The 25,774-nt window shown below is 42.1% G+C and overlaps 1 protein-coding gene across 2 annotated transcripts in view; it reads left to right on the top strand.

Annotated features, from left to right (window-relative positions):
- Window positions 1-19,367, top strand: part of DNAJB6 (DnaJ heat shock protein family (Hsp40) member B6) — a 127,131-nt gene extending 107,764 nt beyond the window's left edge. For both annotated transcript variants that reach the window (XM_069084567.1, XM_069084562.1), the window contains exons 9-10: window positions 5,532-5,729; window positions 17,573-19,367. In XM_069084567.1, the coding sequence (XP_068940668.1) occupies window positions 5,532-5,729; window positions 17,573-17,655 (281 nt within the window). In that variant the 3' untranslated portion in view covers window positions 17,656-19,367. The remainder of the gene's footprint in view (window positions 1-5,531; window positions 5,730-17,572) is intronic.
- Window positions 19,368-25,774: the final 6,407 nt, after the last annotated feature.

Here is a 25,774-nt window from a genome sequence, read left to right on the forward strand (position 1 = left end):
TAGGGATATAAGTTGGAGAACAGAGAGAGAAGGAGTGACCAAGCAACCATGCCATAAGGAGATCATTTGAAGGAGCCGGAAGTATTTAGCCCGGAGAAGAGAATGTTTAGAGGGGACAAAATAATCATAATCAGCCTCCGGGTATTTGGAGGGTTTTAATGGGGGGTGGGGGTGGAGGAGGAGATTGGATTTGCTTATTCTATTTAGTTACAAAGAACAGGACTAGGACCAGTCATTGGAAATTACAGGGAGTAGGGTTTGTTTGTTTGTTTGTTTTTTTGGCTCAACATATAGTAAAACTTCCTGATAATTAAAAAAGTCTGACAATGTAATGGTGTGCCTTTGGATGTGATCTCCAGGTCACTTTAGGTGTTAGAGCAAAAATTCAGTTGCCACTTTTTGAGGTTGTGTACAAGGTTCTTCATGATTTGAATTGGGGTTGGACTAGATTGCCTCTGAGATCACTTTTTAGCTCTTTAAGATTTTATGTGGGTGTATAATTGATATTATATCACTTGGCTTCTCTGGGTGGGGGAGGGGCTGGAGGGAAGGAGAATTTGGAATTCATAAATTAAAAAAAATTGAATGTTGGGAAAAATGAAGAGGGAAAAGAGTTTATGTAGGAGTGGCAGCTTAGGAAAGACATGAAAAAGCTGGTGTTTATATATATATAATATATATATATGTGTGTGTGTGTGTGTGTGTGTGTGTGTGTGTATTTAAAAGCCACATTCAAAAATGCTCTCTCTTAACATTGACTATGGGCTTCCCCTCTTAGGATCATAGATTTGTAACTAGAAGGGACCTTAGAGATCATTTAATCCAGCTTTCTTATTTTAAAAATGAGGAAACTTGAGTCTTAAGGAAAATAGTGACTTAATCAAGGTCATATTGACTCCAAGTCCTCTGATTCCAAATCCAACACTCATTCTCCTCTATCATATGATATCTCTAGGTGATATGGCACAGTGAATGAATGGAAAGACCCCTGAATATGGCTCTATCTTGGAGATCTGGCTGTGTATTTCACCAGTCTTGTGCCTATGTCAACCCAGTACCTCTGCAGTTAGACTAATGGAGAGCATTGCTTCTTTGTTTCCTAGTATTTGGAAGTATCTTGAAATACTTTGTATTAGGCCCAAGAGTCAAAGTATCACATGGCAAAAGCTTTAAAAAATGTTAAATATTCCACATTAATTAATAAGGTATTTATTAAATTTTATGTAATTAGGTGAGTTCATGAATTCCTCACATGTCTGGCATGAGTTAGGTGTGGTTCTGCCTGAAGGCAGGAGGATGGACTAGTTAACTTTGAAACATTCCCACCATGGGACCCATACTCCAATCTGTGGCCTACATTTGCTACTTTTTCTTGTAGTGGGATTGGACCAAGAGCCTGTTCCTTACCAAGGAAGAAAAAAAGTAGTTGGCCAGGGGTTAATGTTTGAAGCCAAAGGAACTTGTCCCAGGGTGACTGTGGTTAGCAACTGCACTGTGTTGTGTTGACTGACAACTGACTCATTGCCTGGGAGATCACATAGATTAAAGTAAGCAGCCAGGTGAGCTTACGGAAACTTGGTCACCAAAATCCCCTTCCTACCTACCCTCTTGTTCAGTTTCACAATCAGGGTTTTTGAAATGTGTCCCAAACATTCTGCCCTTACCACCAGGATGTAGTACCATGATTTTCTATAGCTTTTCCCCACTCCCTTTCACAGGGAAGTAGACTGACACTAGTTGAGATCCAGGTTTGCACTTTATTGTCTGTGTTCAATGCTAGGCTTTACCTCACCCTGCAGGCAGAACATTTTGGAGTTTCACAGCTTGCTACATCATACCACAGAAACCCCAGATGGGGCAAAACTAGTTTCTAGCTGCCACCTCAGCTTTAGTGGAGCTTTTGTGGCTAAATCATCTGTAGATTCTGAGTTCTGGCCAGTTTTTCCATTAGTCCAGTTAGATTCTGTCCATAGGGACCTGCTTGAATACTCAAGTTTCTGCCATGTTCCTTTGAAGCCATTGCCTAGGCGTCCATGGATTTTGCTTCATTTTGTCTTCTTAAACAAAGCCTTATAAAGAATCTCAGAATTTGATAGCTTGAAGAGATTATCCAATCCAATTACCTTGTTTTAGAAACAAAGAAATTGAGGACCAGAGAATAAAGTGATTCTTCAATTGTTAGGTAGAATCCACTTTATTAGAAAACATAGTTACTAGCTTCTTAAAATAATAATCAAGTTTTCTTTTGCTGGTGGCTTGCAGGCCATGTGATTAATAGATGCACATTGGGCTAAGAGTTAGGACCTGGGTTCCAGTAACTTTTCTGTTACTAGTAGTGTGACCATTAGGGAAGTCATTTCTCCTCTCCGAGATGTGTTTTCCTCATCTCTACAGTGAATGAGACATTAGACTATTCAGGATTAATTAAATCTCTAAGAGCCCTTCCAGCCCTAGAGCCTGTAATGTTCCCAGTGGGAAGAGCGTTGACTTTAGAGTCAAAGGACCTGGATTCAAATCCCCCCTGTGTGACTGTGAGTAAATCATGACTTCCCTGGACCTTATAGTGTCCTTATCTGTAAAATGAATTTGAGTAGATGACTTCTGAGGTTCCTTCCAGCTTTGTATTTATGATCCTATGATTTTTAAGGTCACTTCCAAATTAAAACATTGGGATCCTTTTAATTTTGTTCATTGGAGTCCTCAGGAGGCTACTGGAGGAGTTCTGTGGCTAGTGGGTATGAAGTGAACAACCAAAGTTTTCCATGTTTGACTTTGGTTGTAATATCGCACTGTGAATGAATGGGAGAATTGATTACTAACCACTCCCTTTTGGCCTCTTGGTCTATGGATATGGTAGTTGCAGAACTGAAGGACTCCTGTATTCCTGCTTGCAAGAATAACTAACTGTTCTATGTCTTTTGGGAGAAGGAGGAGAGCTTCAGGGCAGGTGGGGTGGGGCAGGGTGGGGGTGTGAGGAGGCTGTATTCATGTGAAGCATAGAAGATGAAGTCTTGAGAACTCCGCCCTTGTGAAATCATCATCCTGGGAAGTGCTGAATGAACACAAAACAACTATTACTGGACTGGATTATTTTCTGTATTTCAAGGGAGATTGTATTGGTGATGGACAGAGAGGAGTGACTAGGTGAAGTTGACTGGACCTGGAATTCCCTTCAGTGATAAAAGAATGCAAGCCCATCCTCAGGAGACAGACTGTTGGCCAAAATTCCTAAACTCCAGTTGCAAAGAGGGTTTGGTAGTTTGAACATAAGTTTATTGGTGAGATTGTCTTACCCCAGAAGCTTCATTATAGCCTATACTCATTGATCTCTGTTACTGGAGGGAGGGGAGGCTTCAGCTGTACTTACCACAATGGGAAAAGAGAAAGTCCAGTTTCCCTAGAAAACATTTTGTTAACAGGTTTCATTTGCTATATTTACAGGAGGTGGCACATCAGAATTCTTGTTAGTAAGAACCAACTTGGCATAAGTTTAACCAGTTATTTTTCAGGCACGTTTCAGAGAACTTGCTGGCCTCTGAGGTCTCATCCAACTTTGGAAATTTGATGAGGAGGGGAGACAGCCTTTTCCAAAAGCCTTAAATTTAGAACCTATGAATTTAAACTCGAGTCTTTATTTCTTAGATCCAGTGGTGACACATAAAAAGCTTGAGGTATCTTATCTGTGTGTGAGTCTCCTCATGGAAAGTCAAAGTATCTTCTTTTTATTAGCCTCAATAACTAAAGATGGAGGACAGCACAATGTACAAGATGGTGAGGGGGGCAATTGACCTTGCAGTGGGACATAATCAGGAATACTTCTTAATAAGCACACATTTTGTAACCCCCATAAAATCACAGTCTCCATGGTCCATCAGTATTTCTTTTGTGATTAAGTGATGAGTGAGATGTGTTAGATTGAAGGTGCAAAGCTTCAGGATGACAATAACATAACTTGGTTTGACTTTGTGCTCCAAAGTATTTGGACTTTAGAGTACAGCCAATCAGTTAACATTTATTAAGAACCCTCTATATACCAGGCACTGTGCTATGAGTTAAGGATACAAAGAATGGCAAAAATAAATTTTTTTGTTCTTGTTTGAAAGTCCTTTCAAGGAGGTCACATCTCAAGAGGGGGGGAGGGAGGGAGGAGACAACATGTGAACAACTATTTACAAGGAAGGTATAGACAGGATAAATTGAGAGGCAGTCTCAGAGGGAAGGCACTAAGATTAAGGAGGACTGGGAAAGGATTCTTGCAAAAAGTGGAATTTTTATCTGAGACTTGAAGGAAGCCAGGGGATGAGGAAGGAGAGCATTCCAAGCAATGGAGGACAGCTAGAGAAAGTGCTCAGTTGGGAAATAGAGCATCACAGGTGAAGAAGGGGCGAGGAGAATTGCACCAGTTCTTCTTGATGCTAAGCACATCAGGTGAATCATTGGATTTTTAAATGACATTAATGAATTTCTCCCATTGCTTCCAGCTCTTCTCATTTATGCCTGTGTCATTTGACTCCTCAATCAAAAGTCCAGTCTAAGCAGTTCCCAAGAATTTAAATTGAAATCATTCTGCAGCTATTCTCAGCCAGTCCTACATTTTGTTTTTAATAACCACCCAGCATTCAAAGCTATTGCCAACCCCCATTTTTGAAAAACTTAAAAAAAAAAACCACAACAACAACAAAAAAGACACAACTTGGCAAAATAAGTCAAAAATGTCTAGTGCCTGAATGATAAATTTTCAAATTCCAAGGGCCTAGGTGGCAGAGAGACTCAGATATTCAGTACAAATGAGGCTGGAATCTCTGAAAGAACACTCCTTCCCAGTTGGAGTCATTCAGGAAGTAGATGGTGGAATTTGATGGGATACTTGACTGTTCCTGTCATTTTGAGTTCTGTTAGGATCCCGCCTCTATCGCAGTATACTTCCTTTCATATTAGATGGACCAAATGCCTTCAGTATTCAGGAGGATTCTGCACTGATTCTCGAGTAAAAGCTTCCAGGAATCATTGACTCAATTCTTTGCCTTTTCCACCCTGCCTGGTGATTGTTGAATTTGTCTAGGGCAGTCTGCCCGGGAAACATTTTTTAAAAGTCTAGAACAAGATCACTTTAGGGAATGATTTATCTATTGACCTGTCAAAAAAATGCACTAGGAAGAACGTTGAACACATCAGTGACTGTAATGTCCAGGATTGGGTTTTCATGGTACATTATGCTTCCTCTTTCCCTCTTCCTATCTACCTATGCTAAGTTGAGCTGAAATGGGAAGTATATATAACGTGAATGATGAAAGATACGGTAGCTTGTGAGGACTTAAAATTGGTGCCCCTTCTTCTATTTCAGGAATCATTACCTTTGAAAGGGGTCAAGGCCAAGCTCTTTTTTTCAGATTGTTCAAAGTAAACGTTGGGTATCTTGTTCCTGCTTGGGGACAAAAGGTGAACTATCTCTTAGCACACTCTTGCTGCAGTGGCCGCCATTTCCCAGGATGCCCTTCTTATATCCTTCTTGCTTTTCTGTGCTCTTTCAGGTGTAGAAGATGCAGATGCCTTCGCAGAGGAATGCAGCCGCAGAGGACAGAACGCTTTGCCTTTCCAGTCTAGTGCCCGTTCTCAGAAGATGAACCGGCCTGCTCCTTCCAAACCTGTGCCTCAAAATATTTCTGAGGAGGAGGAGCAGGATAAACCTCGGGTCAGCAGCAGCTGGGAGTCCCCCATATTCTTAGCAGGTGTGGAAAAAAAGGTTGCTGAGAAATGTCCCCCAAGTGAGAAAACCCCTTCTGTTTCCCCCAGAAGTGAACATTCCAAAACTAAAACTCTGGAGGAACAGAATAACATCGTCACCCCAGATTCCTCTAGCTGGGCAGATGAGCAGAAAAAGGCTGCCGGAAAGAGTTCCCCAAATGAGGGAGGCCATCAGCCAGACCAAAGCAAAGAGAAAGACGACACCCAGTGCTGTTGTATTCTGACCTGACCTGGGCAGAGCATGTCTGGGGCTTGGGGAGACGTTAGGGGAGATGCCCAGCTGAGCAGAACATCAGAGTGCTAGGTGGCAGGCTTTATAGGATTCCACACGCAGCTCTCTTCCCTAACTCAGGAAACAGACATCCTTTCAAGTAACTCTTAATCTCTCCAAACCTCCAAGTTTCCCCCACTTCTAAAACTAGGGGGGTGCTGTATGGCTCTCTTTGTGTGTGTGAAGTGTATTGTTATTCCAGGACAAAAGGTGCTAGATGTAACTACAAAGGGCTGTTTCCTTTGAAACACTCTCAAACCCCACCCTACAGCAGCTAAGGCTTTAGTTCTCTGGTTCTGACTAATTCATCCCCAGTACACATGCCGGGCCCATAACCTGGAACTTATGGAAACAGAAGAGGATTCTTGTGTTTGGGGCATGTTCAACATTAAGGTCTGGTGAGCTCCAAACAGGTGGAGCAGGTAGAGAACTCTGTAACTATGGAAAGATACTCTCATGCTTTTTCCTGGTGTCAGTAATAAGCTACAGGATACCCTCATGCCCTAGTAAAGTGGGAAGCCTCTTAAGTGCCAAAGACGTATTGCATCTATTTTCTCTCCACGTTCGCTATAGAAGTCACCCTGTCCTCTTCTCCCCATCTTCACCCTCCCAAATGACCCCTGCAGTAAGGATTGTGCTAAACTGAGTGATCTTTTGTGAATGAACTTGAAATCTGAGATTGTGTGTGTGTCCCCACCCCTTACCCCCAGGCCATCCATCTAGGGCTGTAGGTGTTACTGAACCTACTTGTCAACCTGCTGCCCCTTCAACCATAGGATGGCCTCCACATGGGCACAGTCCCCCTGACACCTGCACTTTGGGAGCCAGAAAGGGTGGCCAGATTGCAGAATGTTACCAAAACGGCCTTAGTTGGAAGAGGGCTATATTTGGAGGCCGGAGACTTGGATCCTTGTTTGAACTTTGCTCCTTATAACCTGTGTGATCTGGGACAGGTCACTTTACCTCTCCTGGCCCCAGTTTAGTTTGCTCATCTGTAAAATGAAGAAGTTAAACAAGCTGACCTCTAAGGGCCCCTTCCAGATCTAGTCCTGTGATCTCCTAATAATCAGATCTGAAAGAATTTTAAAAGCCTGCTCTAAAAGGAAGCTGTGATCCAAGACTTTTAAACAGAAGTGGGATTTCACAGCTATTTATAGAGTTGGTGCATTTCTTCCCTCTTAGCCAATTATAGTTATCATTAATTGGAGCTGCCTCTACCTTTATCCCTCCACTGGGTTCTGTTAGTGCTAAACTATCAGGAGATTGGGTCTAGATGCAGACATAGGCATGGGGTGTGTGGGTGTGGGTGTGTGTGTGTGTCACTGACTGTGAATCTTTGACTCTATTCCAGAGCCAAGCATAAATGATCATTTTGCATTGTCCATGCCTCTTCTTCCTTTTGTTAATATAGGTCCATTAATTTAGGTAAGTGAGAGAGTTGGCCATTGTAAGATCAGATGGACAAATGGGTCTATTTTGGAGGTATTCTGATAAAATACCCACTGAACAATTTGCTTAAGTGGGGCCCCCTCAGACTATTCCCATGGAAAAAGTCTGGTGGGAGAATCTCCCAAATTTATTTTTTTTTCTTCCAATGCTCAGTAATAAGAACATGAGGGCGTGTTTCAAAATTCTTTCAAAAGGCAACATGGTCTGAATCTCTGATTTGGGAGGCAAAGGGATAAGGTCCTGTTCCTTGCTGCTTGTAGGGCTTAATTTTATAGAGAAATAGTAGCCCATTGATTTCATGCCTCTGATAAAGCAGGGTACCATATTTCAGTATTTATGAAATGGGAAAACAGCATGATGGACAAATGGGAGAGGAACCCTGGATTCAAATGACTGACTCAGCCAGTAATGACAGGGCCAACCTTGGACAAGTCATTTAACTTTTCTAAACCTCAATTTTCTCACCTGTGAAAATAAGGGGATTGAATAGGGCTTAGTTAATTGCCCAAGGTCCTTTCTCGCTTAAAAGCTATGATTTTAGTATCTCTAATGCAAAAGAAAAGGTAGGGTTAGTGATTCCAGGAATGCTCTGGGTTGGTAAAAAACAAAGTATCTGTGTGTAGTGTTGAGAACAATGGATGTGGAATCCATGCTCTGTAGTTATGGCCTTGGGCAAGTCACTGTCAGTTTCCTCATCTATAAAATTGGACTAGATGGTCTCTTCCAGTTCTAAATCCCCATTTTCTCTACCTGTAGTCAAGAGTTGTCTTCTGAACCTTCATTAGGATGGGTATAACAGCCAACTGTGACGCACAAACCAAACTAAGAATCTAGATGGAGAGCTGCCAGCAAAAGCAGATGGGTGATTTAGAGGCATCAGCCCTTTCCTGTGTAATTGAATGAAAAATAGAGGCAATTGGGGAGCATGTGTGAATACAGAATAAATTCAGTTCTGCATTGAAAGGGCTTAGAAACTTTCTCCTGTTGCAGTATACTCTGGGCACTGACTGGTTTTGGGGGGTTCTAGGGAAGAGAGGAGGTGTTTATAGAGGGTGGGGCTGAAGGGTGTAGCATGGGCATGCTCCAGAAAGATGTATGTATCCAAAGCAAGCGGCATTTGTCATTTGACAAGCCAGATCCGAGGATGCTAGGTTGGTTTGAGTTTGGAGAATTTGGTACACTCCAAAGTGCTCTTTGGTAATTTAAAGGACCCTAGCAATATGTGTTGGGCCCCACTTAGGCAAGCATCTGTGCTGAGAAAGGAGTTAATCTTTAATACAAGTATTTGCTACATTACTGGGGAAAGGGGAAGGGAAGGGAATAAGCATTTACATGGTATCCACTGTGTGCCAGACGCTGTGCTAAGAGCTTTTGCAAATATTCTCTCATTTGATGTGATCCTCACAATAACCCTGCAAGGCAGGTTCTGTTATTGTCCCCATTTTACAGTTGAGGAAACCGAGGCTGAGATTGTGACTTGCCCAGGGTCACATAGTCAGTAGGTGTCTGAAGTGGAATTTAAATTCAGGGTCTTCCTGACTTCAGATCTAGTGCTCTACTGTGCCATCAACTATCTGAGCCCTCGATCATCATCTGAACATAAATAACCATATGTAGAGGTGTGGCCCAAAAATAATTTCCTTCTTGCCTTCATCTAAAGCCATATAGATGCTTTGCAAATGCCAGGCCTTGATTCCATTGCATTTCCAAAATTTCACCATTTGGTATTACAGTAGTTTTGTACACACATGAGTTTAATCCCCTCTCTCCAGTGTGTTGGTTTTATCATCATCTTCAACTTCCCCTGACTAGTCATTCTTTTCCTTGCTGAGTTTGACAGCAGTGCATGGATTTCCAACTCCTGGCAAAGTGCCTCCCAATCTATGGGGTGCTCATTGTACTAAAAATTCATGATGTCAATGATGTGGCTATTTCTTCTGTAACCCCACCCTACCTTAATTGATGTTTTTCATGAGTGGCAATTCATGCCCCTCCTTCCTCTCCAAATTCTCCTATTGATCAGCTTTGGAGTGATCCTTGTGGCTACAGCTTGGGCTCAGCCAGTGTGGCCTTCAAACCCCGAGGTTTCTCCATACCAACTCCATATCACACCAAAGTATCAGAATAGGACTTTAGTGGAGGGATACTTAGGAAATATTTTATTCCAAGTCCATGTTAGCTTGTTCTCACTTGGTTAAGCATAATTTCTTGGGAAGTATTCCTTCTATTGTGGAAATCTCGTAGGGGAAAGAGCATGCCATCGAAGGGAGCTTTCTGTATATATAAACAGTACTGAAATTTGTTAAAGCCTAGACATTAGGCCCTGGAAAGTGAAGCAAGAGGGGACTAAAGAGTTCCTTAAGAGACTAGGGCAGATGTGTTCATGCTTCATCAATTTGATGATTAGTTGCTAAGCAGAGAGCCTTACTATAGAGCTCGTGACACACCACTTGGTAGGATACCCAGAAGTCTGACTGTAAAATCATTTAGTCATTCAGCCAAAGCACGTGTGTGTGTGTGTGTGTGTGTGTGTGTGTGTGTGTGTAGGATGCACCCGTTGTTTCTAATGAATGCTATTGATATGCTAAAAGTATCTTTCACTTATGATCCATTGTTTTATGTTTTAAATGTTGGTATGTTCTCATGAGTAACCTTGGTCTAGCTAGTCCCAGTTAAATTTCCTTGAGGATAAAAATCAAAGGAGACTCTTATAAAGAACACACTTTCTTTTGGAAGCCAGCAGCAACTCCTGCTTTGGTTTCTGGTTAACAGGATAATTTCATTGTGCCAATAGCATGGGCTGTGTTGTAAAGACAGTGCTGTGACAAAGCCCAGTGCAGGTTTGACCCATTGGTCCTTTGCCTTGTTGCTGACTGTATTGTTTTACATTTAATCTCCATTTGAAACTTTAAAATTCAGCTGCATTGTTCCAAATGACCAAAGTGATTGTGTTACTTAAAACTTAGTAGCTTATCTTGGAAAGGTAATTCATTTCACAGAACACATGTCATGGAAAAGGGTGAACTTTGGCTTCATCTGATTCTGACAAATCCCAAGCATGCTATAGGTCTTTGGAGGAAAAGAGAGCCTTGAAAAGGAAGTCTCTTGAGTCCTTTGGACAATGAATGTGGTTGAGAAGTTTTCATGTTTAAAAAAACAGTTGTGTGCTTCTTTTCCCACCCCCATCCCCCTCCCCCCTTTTTTTAAAGAAACCACTTAACTTGACCACAAACGCTGCCGAGTGTTTTGTTACTGCGATGACCTACATTGCATTCAGCATGGAGCTTGTCAAACTAACCATTCATAGTTAACTTCACTTTCAGCTTGTCATCCTCAAAACCATTCCTTTTAATACAACTAGCTTAACATCTATGTATTTGATTTCCTCTGTTTTTCAGCTAAGAATTACTGCCTTAAAAAAAAATCTACAAAGAAAACTGTCATGAACGCTGTATCTTTTACTAGTTTGTTAATCATTTGGAGTAATATGGGGACAATTTGCAACTTAAACTCTTCCCCCTCTTCCCCCTTCCTACCTCTTGAGACCCCCCACAAGGTAGAGTAGAGAAAATGTGCCAAGCCAAATATTGAGGAAGTTGTAGGGAAGACACTGTATAGTCAGTCACCTCTTAGTTAAAGTATGTGTTTTATCTGTGAAACATTTTAAAAGAGGAGACTGGCTTCTCTCCCAAGGCAGCTTAGTGGCTTGGGAAAGAGCCCTGAATTTGGAGGCAGAAGACCTGGGCTTCTAACCTCCTTCCTCTGTGTGTGATTCTGGGCACGTCACCTCACACAGCCCCCCAGTTTACTCAGCTGTAAAATGAGAGCACTGGACTAGGTCATCTCTACGGCCTTTCTTGCTCTAAATTTGCTGACCTTGGCAGATGTCCAGGTAAAGCAGGGGTTCTTAATATGAAGTCCATGAACCCAAGGGGTCTGTGGATATATTTCAGGAAGCATCTTTATTTTCAGTAACCACCAGCTGAAACTGAGCATTTCCTTCAGTTATTTAAAAACATTATTTTGAGAATAGGTTTTCCCAGATTGCTGTAGGGGTCTATGACACATAAAAAGATGAAGGATAAAGGGTGTAGGAAACCAAGTAGAGAGTGCACTACTGTTAGCCACATTGTTGTGGATAATTGAGAGCTGTCCAGAAGGATGATGTTAGCAAATTACCAGGCAGGGCTCCTGAGTGACCTGATGGTCTTTTGTATATGTGAAAGACATATAATATCTACAGACTACTCAGTGTATACCATGGACAGGACATAATGACAGTCTTTGATGACAATGGTGGAATTTGGTTTAGACCTCAGTCTCTATGCAGAAATAACTGTTTAGTACCTAATCACAACGGGCCTAGTTTCTCTTGTCAGGCTTCTCAACCATGCTTTCTTTGCTCGTCTGATTCAAAACCCAGATGTTGGTTTTGGAGGACCACTTTGACAGGTATTTCTCCAGACATTCTGCCAAGAACCAAAAAGCCAAGACTCTTGACTTTCTCTTTGTGTCAGGGCAGGTGTGTCCCGTTTCCTCTCTCTCCATAGCTCATGGAAAGGTGGAGGAGCTTCGGTTCAGGGAAAGAAGAGTAGAAAGCATTTTGGGGGTGGGGTACAATTTTGCCTGGGTTTGTCCAGTTTCTTCTGCTTCCAGGCTTCCAGTCACCAAGCTAAGGTCAGCCACAGATATTTCCAATGGGGTTTGTACCCATAAAGCTTAGAGTCAGAAAGACTCTGTCTCTAAGACAATGTCAGTTTATTTGGTCTTCACTGGTATGAATAGAGTTGATTATTCTTCCCCTACCCAGCTTGGCACCATGCCTGGCACATAATAGGTGGTCAGTAAATGTTTATTGACTGACTGAAGCAGCCTTCAGAGCTGTGGAGTGCCCACCTGTCTTCCTCCCCTTCCCCTGCCTCTCAAGGACATTGCCTTTGCCTCCTCTCCTTTCTCCATTATCTGCCTCCCTCTCTGCCCCACATCACCCCAGCACACCTTAGTTCAAGTCTAGTGAATATAAAGACATTGCTTTGTCACACTTGTGGCCCTGAGAGCCAAGGAGGTTGTTTTAGGAAAACCTGAGGGTGGAGAAAATATAGTCCTAGCTCTTGGGTTTTAAAGTGCTCAAGTGGAGAATGGGAAAAGGGAGGAATGTAAGAAGCATGACTTCATGGTGGAACTTACAGGTTTTAAAAAAATTTTATTTCTATTGTAATAAGCTCAAATTACAAGAATGGTTTTAATAAGTACACTATTTTATTCTTTTAATCAAATGAGGAAGAAGAGAAAACTTAGACTGAGCAGGATGTGAACAAGATATGGGGGGAGAGGGGGAGAATGCCCCAGCAGGGGCACAACAAACATTTCTCATGCTTCTTTTTGTTGGCCATGTGTAGGCTGTGTGCTTGTGAATGGCAGCATCCTTGAAGGGAGGACTTAAGAGAAAGAAGCTAGTGATGCCATGATATGTGACCCACAAGTGGTGTGGCCCAAAGGACTGGTACAGTGAAGAGAGTCTGGGGGGACTTAGGTTCAAATCCCACTTCGGATGCCTACTTCCTACATGACTGGACAAGTTGATTCAACTTCCTGGACCTCAGTTTCCTTGTCTATAAAAGGAGGGTATTTAATTAGATGGCCTCAGGTTTCTTCTGGCATTAGATCTATGATCCTTTGAAGATCCCTCTGTCCTAGCAGCTGAAATCCTACCCTTAGCAATATGGAGCAGCTAGGTCGTATAGTGGATAGAGCAACAGGCTTGGAGTCAGGAAAACCTGAGTTCCAACCTGACCTCAGACATTAACCATGTGACCGTGGGCAAGTCACTTAACCCTGTTTGCCTCCATTTTCTCATCTGTAAAATTAGCTGGGAAAAGGAAATGGCAAACCTCTTCGGTATCTTTGCCAAGAAAACCCCAGATGGGGTCAGGAAGAGTTGGAGATGATTGAAACGACTGGACAACAACAAATGATTCTTTGACTCAACCTATTGCTTAAGCATACCCTTAGCAAAGTTTATACACTTGAAACATTGTTTTAGTGGTTTCTCCATCCATCAAACCTCTCTCATTTGGAACTGGAATGGTGGCAACAGCACAGGAACACTGGGCACCTGGAAGAAGGGTGTGTAGGAGGCAGACACTGAGGTGCTAACTTGGCAGACAGGGCCTAAAAGTCTAATTCACTCCCTTCGTGACTTTTTACAAAGTTGGATTTGATGATGCCAGACTCCCTTTATTTACGGTGCTTGGATTAGAAATTATCATCGCATTTGTCCCAGAGTCTGCCCTCCTGCTTTTTATAGATGATCTTCTTCAACCTACTATTTTTGATGGATGGATACCGCCATTCTTTTTGCCTAGCTCCCTATCCGCTTGTTCTCTAACAATTCAAGTTTTGCTCACACTTGGACGCAAATGGCCCATGGCCTTTTCCATGGAGGTTAATTCCCTTGATGTCATTTTTGCTTCCAATCTCTGCTGATCCTTCTCCATCCATTTGATTGTCATAATTACACTGGGAATTGACAACTGAAGAAGATGACTAAGGCATTATGCCTCCTTTCCTGGTCACTGGGATGATATATGGGGAGTATTTTTTTTTTTAAGTTTTAATTTTCTTGCTGAAGCTCCAAATGCCACAACCTCAGAGGGAAATAAATGAAGTTCCTTGAGGATCAGTCAATTAGTGGTAGATTAAGTAATGACACTTTTTTTTTTGCCATTATATGTAAATGCAATTGAATCTGCTGGAGTGAAGAAGGCCATCCTCATACCCCTGTTTTTACCCCCCTTTAAATTGGAGCTAAAATAAGTCAGAAAGCCCAGGGACGTTGCTGCCATTTAAAATTTCCATTTCTTTTCTCTTTTTTTTATATTAACCATCTTAATTCATTGGGCCCCCAGTTATCTATGTGTGGGATTTTTTAATTTAATCTACTATTAGCAGTAATGGAGTCATCAGCATCCTTAACTTGCCATTATTTATAAACTTCACATCTTCATATTTCATGACTCAGAACAAAGTGTCAAATAGATTAGGACTCCTAACTAGTACCCTGAAATGTGCTTCTCTTGATGTTAGCTCCCCTTCACTGGTGCTCACCATTTAAAATAGCCGTTTTATATATCTGTTTAAGAGCTTTGTACCCTTGAGGGCCTTTAGTTAATTGTATCCAAAGCCTAGTGTTCAGGAAGATGTTTTTTTCCCCTAGAAACCCAAGTGGAGGAGATAGAAGGGTCCAAGATGCATTTGTACATATTTGGCATGTACGTACTCAACTGATTTTTGCCACTTGAATTGTATCATTTCCTGCTCATTTCTTCCATCTTTTCTGTCCCCCCAACTGATCTGGATTCCCCCATATTCCAGCCTGGGATAGGTTTGAGATAACAAGAGCCAGAAATCTTTCCTATGTCTCTTGGGGTTCACAATCCACACCGTAGATAATAATGAATGCCCTGTGATTCTCCTCAAAACGGTTGTGGAGAATAAATAGTAAAATTATTAACAAATCCATTTTTGAGATATAACTGAGTCTCAAAAGAGATTTTGCCTTGACCATGGTCACATCAGTGGAAATTGTCAGAACTGGAATCTGCACCCTGGGTTCCTGAATTAGATTAGGCCAGACCAGGAAGGAAGGAAACAAGCACTTCATTTGGGGATACAAATACAAACAAAAAGAGAGTCCCTGACCTCAGGAGCTTATGTTCTAATAGGAGAAGACTACACTGAAAAGGCAGTAGGGATACCTAGAATGCTTTTGGAGTCCAGAGAAGAATTCTGAGGCTTTTTAGGTATAAAGCCCCTTGGGAGGTGTGGAACAGGTTTCTACAGAGGAAGGACTTCTTTGAGAAGGGTGCTAAACTGAAGCAATGCTTTTTTTTTTTTTTTTAACCATGAAAGATTTGTTCTCTACTGTGAGGTAAGTGAGGTAACAAGACCCGCTTCATGCTGTGATATCTGCTTCCTAATGCGCTTCTGGAATGACTTTGAGATGGTGAAGTAAGGGGACTGGAACGCTGTATCTCTACATACCACAGGGGACCAGCTGAGGGACCAATGCTTTCTTTCCCAAGCAAGCTCTGCCTCAGCTAGTCCTGTCATCCATCCTTATCCAGATCTGCTCTCGGTCTCGAATTGTACCTCCTGCTGGCAAAACTTTGGCTTTTAGTCTCTCTCTACTGCTGACCAACCTAGCAGCATTTTTGTGCCATGATGGGATCCTGGCAGGGAAGTGGAAAATTGCCTTCATTTTCAAACCCATGGGGTCCTCCAAACCACTTGGCATATTGAATGGCTAGAACATTTTTCAAGAGTAAGGGCATCTATCTTTTCAATGTGTTATGGAAAAGGACCATGTTGAGAAAACTTTGAATTTTGGAGAGTTCTGAGTGCCAGCATGGTTCCAGTAAAATAAGTAGACTGTTAGTAGAAAGGTACTGCAACAGCATAAAATTGGATAGGGATGAGAGGCTGTCTTGAGGATTATTGTTTTATACCTGGAGGCTTCATGCCTGAAGTTTGGCCCCAATGTGGAGTGAAGCTTAGCAGGCTCTGATATGGAAATAATTAGACTGGTGCCTTTGGTGAAATGTGTTGGTCTTTAGCCATGAATGAGAAAGATGCCACTCTTCATGGGGCATGTGTCCTAGGCCTCAAGCCAGGTTGTGAGACTGATGGGGCCTCTGCAGCCCAATCCCTGAGAATTAAAAAAAAGAAAAAGGGAGGCCTTCCTTAAGGTGAATGTTTGATGACCAGTGTAGGAGTGGGCATTCATCCTCAGGCATGGAATCATTCTATGTCATTCTTCTAGAGACTGTTTGTGAAAACTGATCGTCCACTGAGAGTCGACCTACTTCAGGTGTCTTTAGTCCAATATTTATTACATTTAGCAGGAGTCCCTTCTATTTTTGTGATGTACATCAGCGATCAAGGGACCTGTGCTTTTGTAAGGTGCAGGCTGGTGGTGGCTCTGCCTTATTACTGGTTTCATGTGTTAGATTCCCAGTTGAGAAATTTGGATTGAACTCTTGCGCATTTATTGCCTAAATTAAGCGTCAGGCCTCTCTCTCTGCCAAGCCTATTTTGCAGCCCCTCCACATTTCGCAGCTGGGAGCTCCTTCTACCAGAGTGACCACAGGATGAGGGCCAGTGTGCCTTGACCCCTTTGGCTAGAGCTTCAGAGGATAAGTGCATGCAGCTATTCTCTGCCATCACTGTCCACTATCAGAATCTTGCTTTTAGGCAGGTAGCTCTGGCAAGCAAAATCCTAGCTTGGAGAATGGTGGTAGATTGGGAAGGTGAAGGATTCTTGTTCAAGTCCGAACATTGGGTACTTGTTCTAATGGAGAAGATCCTACCATGCCACAAAATGAGCCCACTCTTCAGAAAACTTTTTCCCCAGAGAGGGGATATCAGAGAAAGTAACTTCCTTGCCCTGCAGTTCAGACTCACCTCATCGGCAGAAGAAATAGCACTGTTAATATGTCAGGTTACCAGGTCGAGGTTCCCCTGAATTGAAAGGGTTGGAGAGGCTTAGGAAGATGACAGATAGAGATGGCTAGATAAGTAGCCTCTATGTCAAATATGAAGGGCTTTGAAGATCTTTGAATTGTTTCTTTTTTCCCTAATATTAAAAGGTTTAAAACCTATAACTTAAAAAAAAAATCTGAATTTAGGTTTGCCTTAGATGCAGGTGAATTGATCAAGGGAATCTCCTGGTCTGCTTCCCTATGCATGGGCTATGACTCCATAGGGAAGAACTCATGCGCATCCCCTTGTTATGCTGACATAAGCACCCAACCAGGACCCCTAACCAAGAGCTTCTGGTTGTGTGAGCACTAGTAAGGGGCCATTGCATGTATCCTTCCCCACAGAGTCCTTGCCCAGCTCCAGGGGACTTCCCTCCTTCCCACACCCCCCAACCAGGGATTCCCCTGATCACCCCTGTGTTCATAGGTTTTAAAGGTGGCAATTTTGCAAGTGAAAGATGCTAGTTTGTGTGTGTGTGTTTTAAGTGGGATATGTAGAACTATTAGCCTCTTAAAGAGGAAATGCAGTTAATATCCGAACAGTGTTTTACAAGCCATATTTCCTCAGGACACAAAGAAGGTGGCAAGAGGAAGAAGCAGAAACAGAGAGAAGAGCAGAAGAAGAAGAAGTCGACCAAAGGGAATCATTAAAACGGACTTGTCAGACGCACCAGTACCTTTTCACCACGTGACCCTATACCATTTGAACACATCTGTGTGTGTGTGTGTATCGTTTTGGTTGTACACATTGTTAGGCAGAAGACAACTCGTGTTTTAATATTGTACTAAAATTGCACTATCACAGTTTCCCGTGAGACTCCGGACATTTTATTAACGAGTTGTCAGATTAGGCAGGTGAGAAGACTGCCAGGTTAGTGATTGGTGGTTTGGTGATGTGTGTTGTGTTGGCCATTTGGAAGATCCGTAGATGTTTTACCTTGTGTCCTTCCCCCATGGGGCTAAGCGCCACTCTAGCGAGGGTTTTCCTCTGGGTCCTTCTGTTAAACCTCTGTCTTACTCTTTTCATCCATACAACTCTCATATAGACTGCTGCAACAGAACCCTGCAAACCCGAGCCCTAATGAACCTAACTGGCAGCAGGGATGGGCTCTTGATGGATCTGCCAAGTGACCTTTTTTCCCTAATGGAGGTAGAACATATACTACTTAGCAAGCAGGATAATTAAAGGTGGCATAACTTAAGAAAAGTATAATGCTGTGAGTTAGACAGTGAATCATGAAGAAGAAGGTACTTTCCCTTAGGTAGAAGATAACCAGGCCTGGGCCTGAATCTTTCTAGACCTCTGGCTTTGTCTCCTCATAGGTACTGCCAGGTGACCGATGAATCACCCCAAAGGTGAAATCATCCATTCCTTATATTCGTTATGACCTTAGTCCCCAGACTCTCCAAACCGTCCAAATTCTATTTTCAAATTCTGGTTTTTTTTTTTTTTTGTGGGGGGTGATGCAGAATCTCTTATTTTATTGTATTTATTATGAGATTCCTTTTCAGTGGATACATAGGATTCTGCCCCAATAATCCTTGTTCCACAATGATAGTTTGACTCTTCTCCTGTAGGTCATGATGAGGGGAAGGAATAAGCTAGTTTAAAGCAATATTGCTGTCCTGAGTAAGTAGGCTGAGCTGACTTTCAGTTTGCAAACATTCTCTTCATTTAAAAAAAAATAATTTCTTTTGAATCTGGCAGAGCTCCCTGTAATTATTTCATTTGCATGACCTTATTGCTCCTTAACCTTTTTTTTTTCCTTTGAGCACTGACTAGAACCTTTGTATTGCCTTAACTTGATTCCTTGCATGTTCCTTGGCAGTGAATTCCTCTTTCCCTCTTAACACCAGGGCCTCTGGGTCACACTGGTTTGTTCTTTTGTGTCTTCGAGATGTAGTCATTGTGAAATCTTTGATGTGACTGGGGAAAATAAAAAGCCAGCAGCTTCCACCTAGCACTGTTGAAGACTGAGCTCTCTTTGGTAAAATGTGGTGTGTCGATATGCTGTAACAACATCCTGAGCTTTGGAAGCCAGAATACAAATGTAGCCACTGCTGGTATGAAGTGATTGTTAAAATCCTGTTTTAAGGGCCTTTTATTAGAGGTGGGGGGAGAGGGGAGGGAAAGAGGGTAGGTTAATTTAGGACCCTGGGGGGTGGTTTAGTATTTATGCTTATCATGAAAACTGTAACCTTAATAAACATTAAGATTCTTTACTTCATATGCAGGACATTTTAGGTACTACATATGTGAAACATTAAGATTTAGCATAGCCCTTCTGTCAGTCACTTGATAAGTACCACTAAATTGTTTGTGCTGTGTTACTAATATTTAAAAATAAAAGCAGTTCTCTTCATTGTTCTGTCTTTTTTGGGGGTGTGGAGGGGGTTGGAGGAGTGGATGCTCCAAATGGATTTGGCATAATTTTCAACTGTTACTGTGAAAATATAGGGATACTTTATTTGGGGGGGGGGGCGTGGGTGAGGTAGGTGTGAAATAAGACCAGTGTGCCATGCTTGCTAGGAGAAAGGAAACTAAGCTAACATCCTCTCCTATTTCACACAGGAAATGTTGAGTATAAATGACAGTGACAGTGCCCACTGGACAGTTATGCTAACCCAGACTGTAACTAGGGTAGGACAGCTGGGGGTTTTCCTCATTGCTGACATCTGGATGGGTGGGTGGGGCTGCTCCTTTCTCCCCATGGAGCCTCATCCCCATGCCTCACTTTTTGAACTCTTTCATTGGTCTGTGCCTATGCCTTTAAGGGTTGGGAGGGGGGAGAGGGGAAATTTGGAGGCCAAGGGAGCAGACCCTCTGGTAATCACAAAGGGAGTGGATAGGCCATTTCTTTTCCCTCATGGTATACACTGATTCCTAGTCAGTCTGCTTTCAAAAACCTCTTTCCCATGCTCTCTTCCCTATTCATATTAGCCTTGGTCATCTCTAGTTCCTGTGATTCTCTGTTTTAACCATTCCACTATGCCCCCTGGAGTCCCAGTCTGTTCTTTAACTCCCCTTCATCCTAGATCTCTCCATGTTTCCTTCATCTTCTGGCTCATTAGAACCTAGCTTTATCCTGAAGACATCAAATTCCTTGACACCTTTCCAAGTCTAGAAATCCTCCCATACTCTAACTATAAGAGGAATTGTCATTCTTCAAAATCGACTCCCTCTTCTTGAGACCCTCGTTGATGTTTGTGAATCTCTAGGTCACTCTGCTTATTCCCCACTAAATTCAGTGCCTGAATCACACACAGTATTTAGCACACCAAACCCTGCGCCTTCAAACCCCTCCACTCCAAGACCTCTATCTCTGGTCCACCCTCCTCATCTACCTTTGCTCAACAGAATTTGCCTCAAGTACTGAAACTCCTAATTATAACTAATAAGCATTGGGGTCTGGGGTGGGGGGAGTTCAATAACAGCTGTTACTTACCAGAGATATGTTCCAAACCTCAAAGGAAGGAAGCTAAGGATTCCAAAAAGCAGAAAGAAGGGAGTGCATTCCAGGCATGGGGTCTATGCAAAGCCACGGAGGTAGAAAATGGAATGCAGAGTTTAGGGCACAAGCATGTGCTTGCCACTTTGGCTGGCACATAGTGGGTAAAGGGGTGAAATATGTAGTGAACCTGGAAAAAGGTAGACTAGAAGCCTAATAATGAAGGGTTTTAAACACCGAGTTGGGAGTTTATTTCTTATTCTAGAGGCAGTAGTGTCCTCCAAAAGGTTTTCGGACAGGGGAGTAACATGGTCACACTTCTGTTTTTAGCAGATCATTTTGGCTGCTGTGTAGAAGCGGGTATGGAGAAAGGAGAGGGTTCAGTTAAGGGATAGTCCACTGTTGAGGCAGCCTTGGTGAGAGATGACCATAAGTAGAGAGAAGCAGATACCAGTGAAATACACCATAGAGAATGAATTGGAAAGATCTGGTAACTGATTGGGTCTGGGTTGAGGGGAGAGAGGAGAGAGTTGAAGATATTGAGACTGCAAGCTTGGGTCATTCCAGAAGGAACTTCAGAACGCAGCCTTTCAAACTTTCTGTGCCTTCAGATAGTGATTGTTGAGTGAAGACAGGGCAGAGAGGGAGATGATGACAGAGTCATTAACACTATTTCATTAAGTGGCAAAACCAGTGAAGATGACACTTGTGTGTCTCATCTCATTATGGACTTGGAGGTTTTTCACCATGGAGATTTAATCAGTTCATCTCAGAAGCTCAGTTACTGAAATTTGGATGAAGCCAATTCCACATACCTTATGGGGGAAGTTCTGCAACTGAATAAAGCTATAGCACTCCTATACATTAACTCATCTATTTATATGTTCTGAGTCACCATCACAGGAAGAGAATTTTTGTTTTTGTTTTTTTTTTAATTTAGGGATGAAGAAGCAATGTTGGGTATTGTGAATGTGACTCCACTCCTCAAAAATCCTCAGTGGCTCCCTTTTACCTCTCTTTAGCTTGGCATTTAAAGCTCTCCATAGCCTGCCTCCAGTCTATCCATCCAAACGTATTTCATGTTGCTCCCCTTCATGTACTTCTTGTTCTAGCCAAACTGGCCCCTGGACTATTGCATGAACTTGGAATTCCATTTATAGCCACTGTGCTATATGCCTCGAAACCACTTCCTTTTCATAGCTAGCTCTTAAAACCCTTTTCTTTCGAGGATCAACTCATGTGACACCTATTATAGGAAGCCTTTTCTGATCCCTTAGTGTTAGAGCTCCCTCCCATTATCTTGGACTTATGTCCTTTTTTATATTCTATTCCCCCCAATAAAATGTAAATTCCTCGATAATATGTGATATTTTGGCTTTTTCTTTGTAAACCTAGCACCTAGCTCAATGCCTTGCTCATAAAAGGTGCTGATAAGTAGGAAATGAGTAGAATCCCCTAATGGCAGAAATCCCACGTATGTATGACCCTAACCCTGAGTAAGGGCTATTGAACACCAGAACAAACACCTTGCATGCCCATCTCAGGCATTCTGTTGGGAAATAGTAGTTTTCAGCACTTCAACATCCTCTAAAGCAGGGTTTCTTGACCTGGGGTTCACAGGGATAGATTTCAGGGGGTCAATATTTTAAAGCAATATTTAAACTACATTTCAATATAATGTATTTAAATTTTTAAAAATATTTTTAAAAAAACATCTAAGAAGGGGTCTGCTAGACTGCCAGAGGGATCTGTAACAATAAAAACTTATGAACCCCTGATCTAGAGAATTACAACTTAGCAAATAGAGCTCAAAGTTCGTCCCCAGTGCTGTGATCTATTCCAGTCTCTAACTCCCTGGTGTTTGTCCATTAAAGATGAAACCACATCAGTGCACATTTCCCCTGTTAATTTTGGTTTTGGTGGGTGATGGGGAGAATAGATAATAAAGCTGTGCTAACAGGGACTAGACCCAAGCAGAGCAGCTAAGACTAGGGAGAAGACAGAGAAGACTAGCTGGGAACGTGTGGGTGGGTGTGAAGGGAGGAGATGAAAGATGCAGCTCGAAGACAGAGGAAACAACAGGAGATCAGAGGATAAAATAGCAACTGGTATCAAAGGCTAGGGGCCCAATTGGAGCTGTGCCGGACCAGTGATTATATATCTAAGCAGATGGTAGGACTGGAAGACCAGAGAGGATCAAATCAGGGAAGGGAGCAGCTGTAGAAGAATGTTACTGCAAAATAATAGTGAATGGGGAAGCTAAAGATAGGTTGATGTGGGGACCTAGATAGAGAGGGATGGGAAGTGGGAGGCGTCCAAAAAAATTAAGGTCAGGGAAACAGGAATTTCAGTTTAACTCAGCAAACATTTGTTATTAAAACCTTACTGTGTCACAGGCACTGGGAATATAATGACAAATATAAGTCAATGCATTTGTGAAGCAATCTGAAATGGGTCCCTTAGAGCTCTGGTTTAACTCTTCCCAGAGGAGCTGCTGAGGATGTTGCGAAGGATGTGGCTTAGGGTAGGTATTGGAGGTGACAAAGATCTTCTAGCCCTTCTCAGTGTCTGGATTCTGGAGCAAGTCTGATCTCACTTCTATCCCCTCCAGTGTCTATACTGATAACTCTGCAGATGAAAAGATGGGAAAATCTTTTCTTTTCCATTTCCATTAAGGCAAAGCTGGAAAAGAAGGGTTTTTTTCTCTTAAAATGACTTTGATAGAAGTCAGCAAGCATAATTCATTTATATTTTCAAACAACAGAAAAAATGCATAGGAAGCCAGGCATCTCTATTATGTATAGCCCCTTAGAAGTATATAATAAATTTAATGTGGTAATTCCAACACTATCCTATTTGTCTTTTTCTGAACTTCATTTTGCTCTCTTCTGTATATTTTATAAATGCTTCATTAATATTCTTTTCTCATTTTTTGACACTCCTATTTACTTTCCTCCCTATGACTCTCACTAAAATAAAAACAAAACAAGACACCCTCCCTTGTAATAAGTATAGTTGAGAAAAACAGATCCATACATTGGTCAGAAAATGCATGTCTCACCCTGCCCTTCTAGCCTCTCTGCCAATTGGTGGGAAGTATGTTTCACCATCATTTTTCTGGAGTCCTGATGGGTAACTGAAATGATCAGAGGTGTGAAGTGTTTCAAAGCTATTTCCCCTTATAACACTGTAGTTACTTTATATATTTTGGAACTTTTTAAAAATTTGAGGCTAAAGAGGAAAGAAAACAGTCAATGCGATCAAAAGTACAGAAAATGGGTATTTTGCAGAGATCCTTGATCACAGTTTGAGTGAGCTCTTGCCATTCATTAGGTTGGCCTTTGGCACTCTTTCTTCCTTTCACCTAAATGCTGTCATGAGAAACTATTCCCAAGCTTTTTTCTAGACCATGGAAATTTTGCTCTTCTCCTTTTGTTTCCTTCAGCACTTGTTGAGGGGTTCGGGAGACATAACCATGTCCCTTAATCAGGCAGGAAAATAGATTGTTAAATGACTAAGGGTCTATCTGGCAGAGTTGTGTAGCTTCCATAGTGATACTTTAATAAACCAGAGCACCCTTATCTTAGGCCTCTGATGAGAGAGATTAGAACTAAACAAATCCGAGAACCATCTTCATAGAGATAATGATTGAATCAATTGAGATTGATCATTGAATAAAATGGTATTATTTTCTACCCTTAGTAAAGGATTATTCATTCCACAGATGCTGGGAGTAAAATTTCTGGAAATACTTTGGAGTCTAAGGAAGTTGTTAATTCACTCAACAAACAGCCATAAAGCACCTGCTGTGTTTAGTTCTGAGATATACTAAATTTAGAGTAGACACAGTCCCTGTCCTCAGGGAGCCTTCAGTATTGTCGATGTGCAGAAAGAGTTACCATAGCCTTGGTTCATAAGGAAAGAAGGCAAATAATGGTGGGACAGTTCTTACTTTAAAGCCCTTTCCTTACAGTCCTGTGAAGGAGGTAATGTAAGCAGTATTCTACTTACTTGTGCATCTTACAGATATGTAAACTGAGGCTCTGGGAGGTTAATAGACTGCCAGAAATCACACAGCCTGGAAGTGTAGGCGGTAGGACTCTCATTCCTGTCTCCTGCCTCCATTGCCTGTGTACTGCAGTTGTGTCTCCTTTCACTGGAAAGTCCATTGGCAAGCTCCAAACCATCTTTCCAGCTTCATTGTATATTACTCCCACTCCTGGATCCTTCAATCTGAACTGTCAGTCAATAAACATTTATTAAAAACCTACTATGTGCCAGGCATTGTGCTTAAATACTGCAGATGCAAAGAAAGGCAACAGATAATCCATGACCCTGAGCTCATAGTCTAATAAGGGGAGACAAGAAGCAAGCAACAGTCAACAAAGATGTATACAGGATAAATTGGAGACAATCAGCAGAGGGAAGGCACCAGCCTTAAGGGGAGCTGGGAAAGGGTTCTTGTGGAAGATGAGGTTTTACCAGGCCTTGAAGGAAGCCAGGAGGCAGAGATCAGGAGAGGATTCTGGGCCACCAGGACAGCTGGTGAACGTGCCCAGAGCTGGTATATGGAGCATCATATGTAAGGAGAAGCCAAGGAATCCATTGTCACTGCATCATAGAATACGGGAGGGAAGAGCAAAATTAAGAAGACTGGAAAGGTAAGAGGGGGTCAGGTTATGTTCTTCACTGTCACTTCAATGTCACTGAAGTTTATTGAATGGTGGGAAAGGTGGTGACATGGTCAGATTCGAAATTTAAGAAGATCATTTTGGCAGCTAAGTGGAGGACGTTCTAGATTTGGGAGAGACTTTTGGCAGGCAGACCAATCAAATAACTATTATGATTGATGTGATGAAGGCCTATATCTGGGGCTGGTAGGGTTATAGAGGAGAGAAGGGTAGCATAGAAGGGAGTTGTTATGAATATAAAATGAACAGACCTTGGCAACTGACTGGATTTGGGGTGGGGTGAGGAGGCAAGGATGATGCCTAAGTTGCATGACTCAAAGGCTAACAGGGCCCTCAACAGTTATAGGAAAATTAGGAAGAGGGTAGGTTTTGAGGGAAAAGATAAGATGAGTTTCAAACATTTTGAGTGCAAGGTGTCTATGGGACACTGGGTTCCAGGTGTTTAATAGGCTGTTGGAGATGTGAGATTGGATGTTAAGAGAGAGATTAGAGCTAGACAAATCTGAGAACCGTTTTCATAGAGATGATCATTGAATCCATGGGAGCTGATGAGATCATGAAATGAAATTGCATAGAGGGAGAAGAAGGCCCAAGACACAGTCCTGGGGGACACCTGCTACTAGTAGGAGT

Source organism: Petaurus breviceps, unplaced genomic scaffold (assembly GCF_028583685.1).
Source record: "Petaurus breviceps papuanus isolate PSGF00001 unplaced genomic scaffold, PetGlider_PUasm1.0 115, whole genome shotgun sequence".
In the NCBI taxonomy this organism is placed as follows: domain Eukaryota; kingdom Metazoa; phylum Chordata; class Mammalia; order Diprotodontia; family Petauridae; genus Petaurus; species Petaurus breviceps.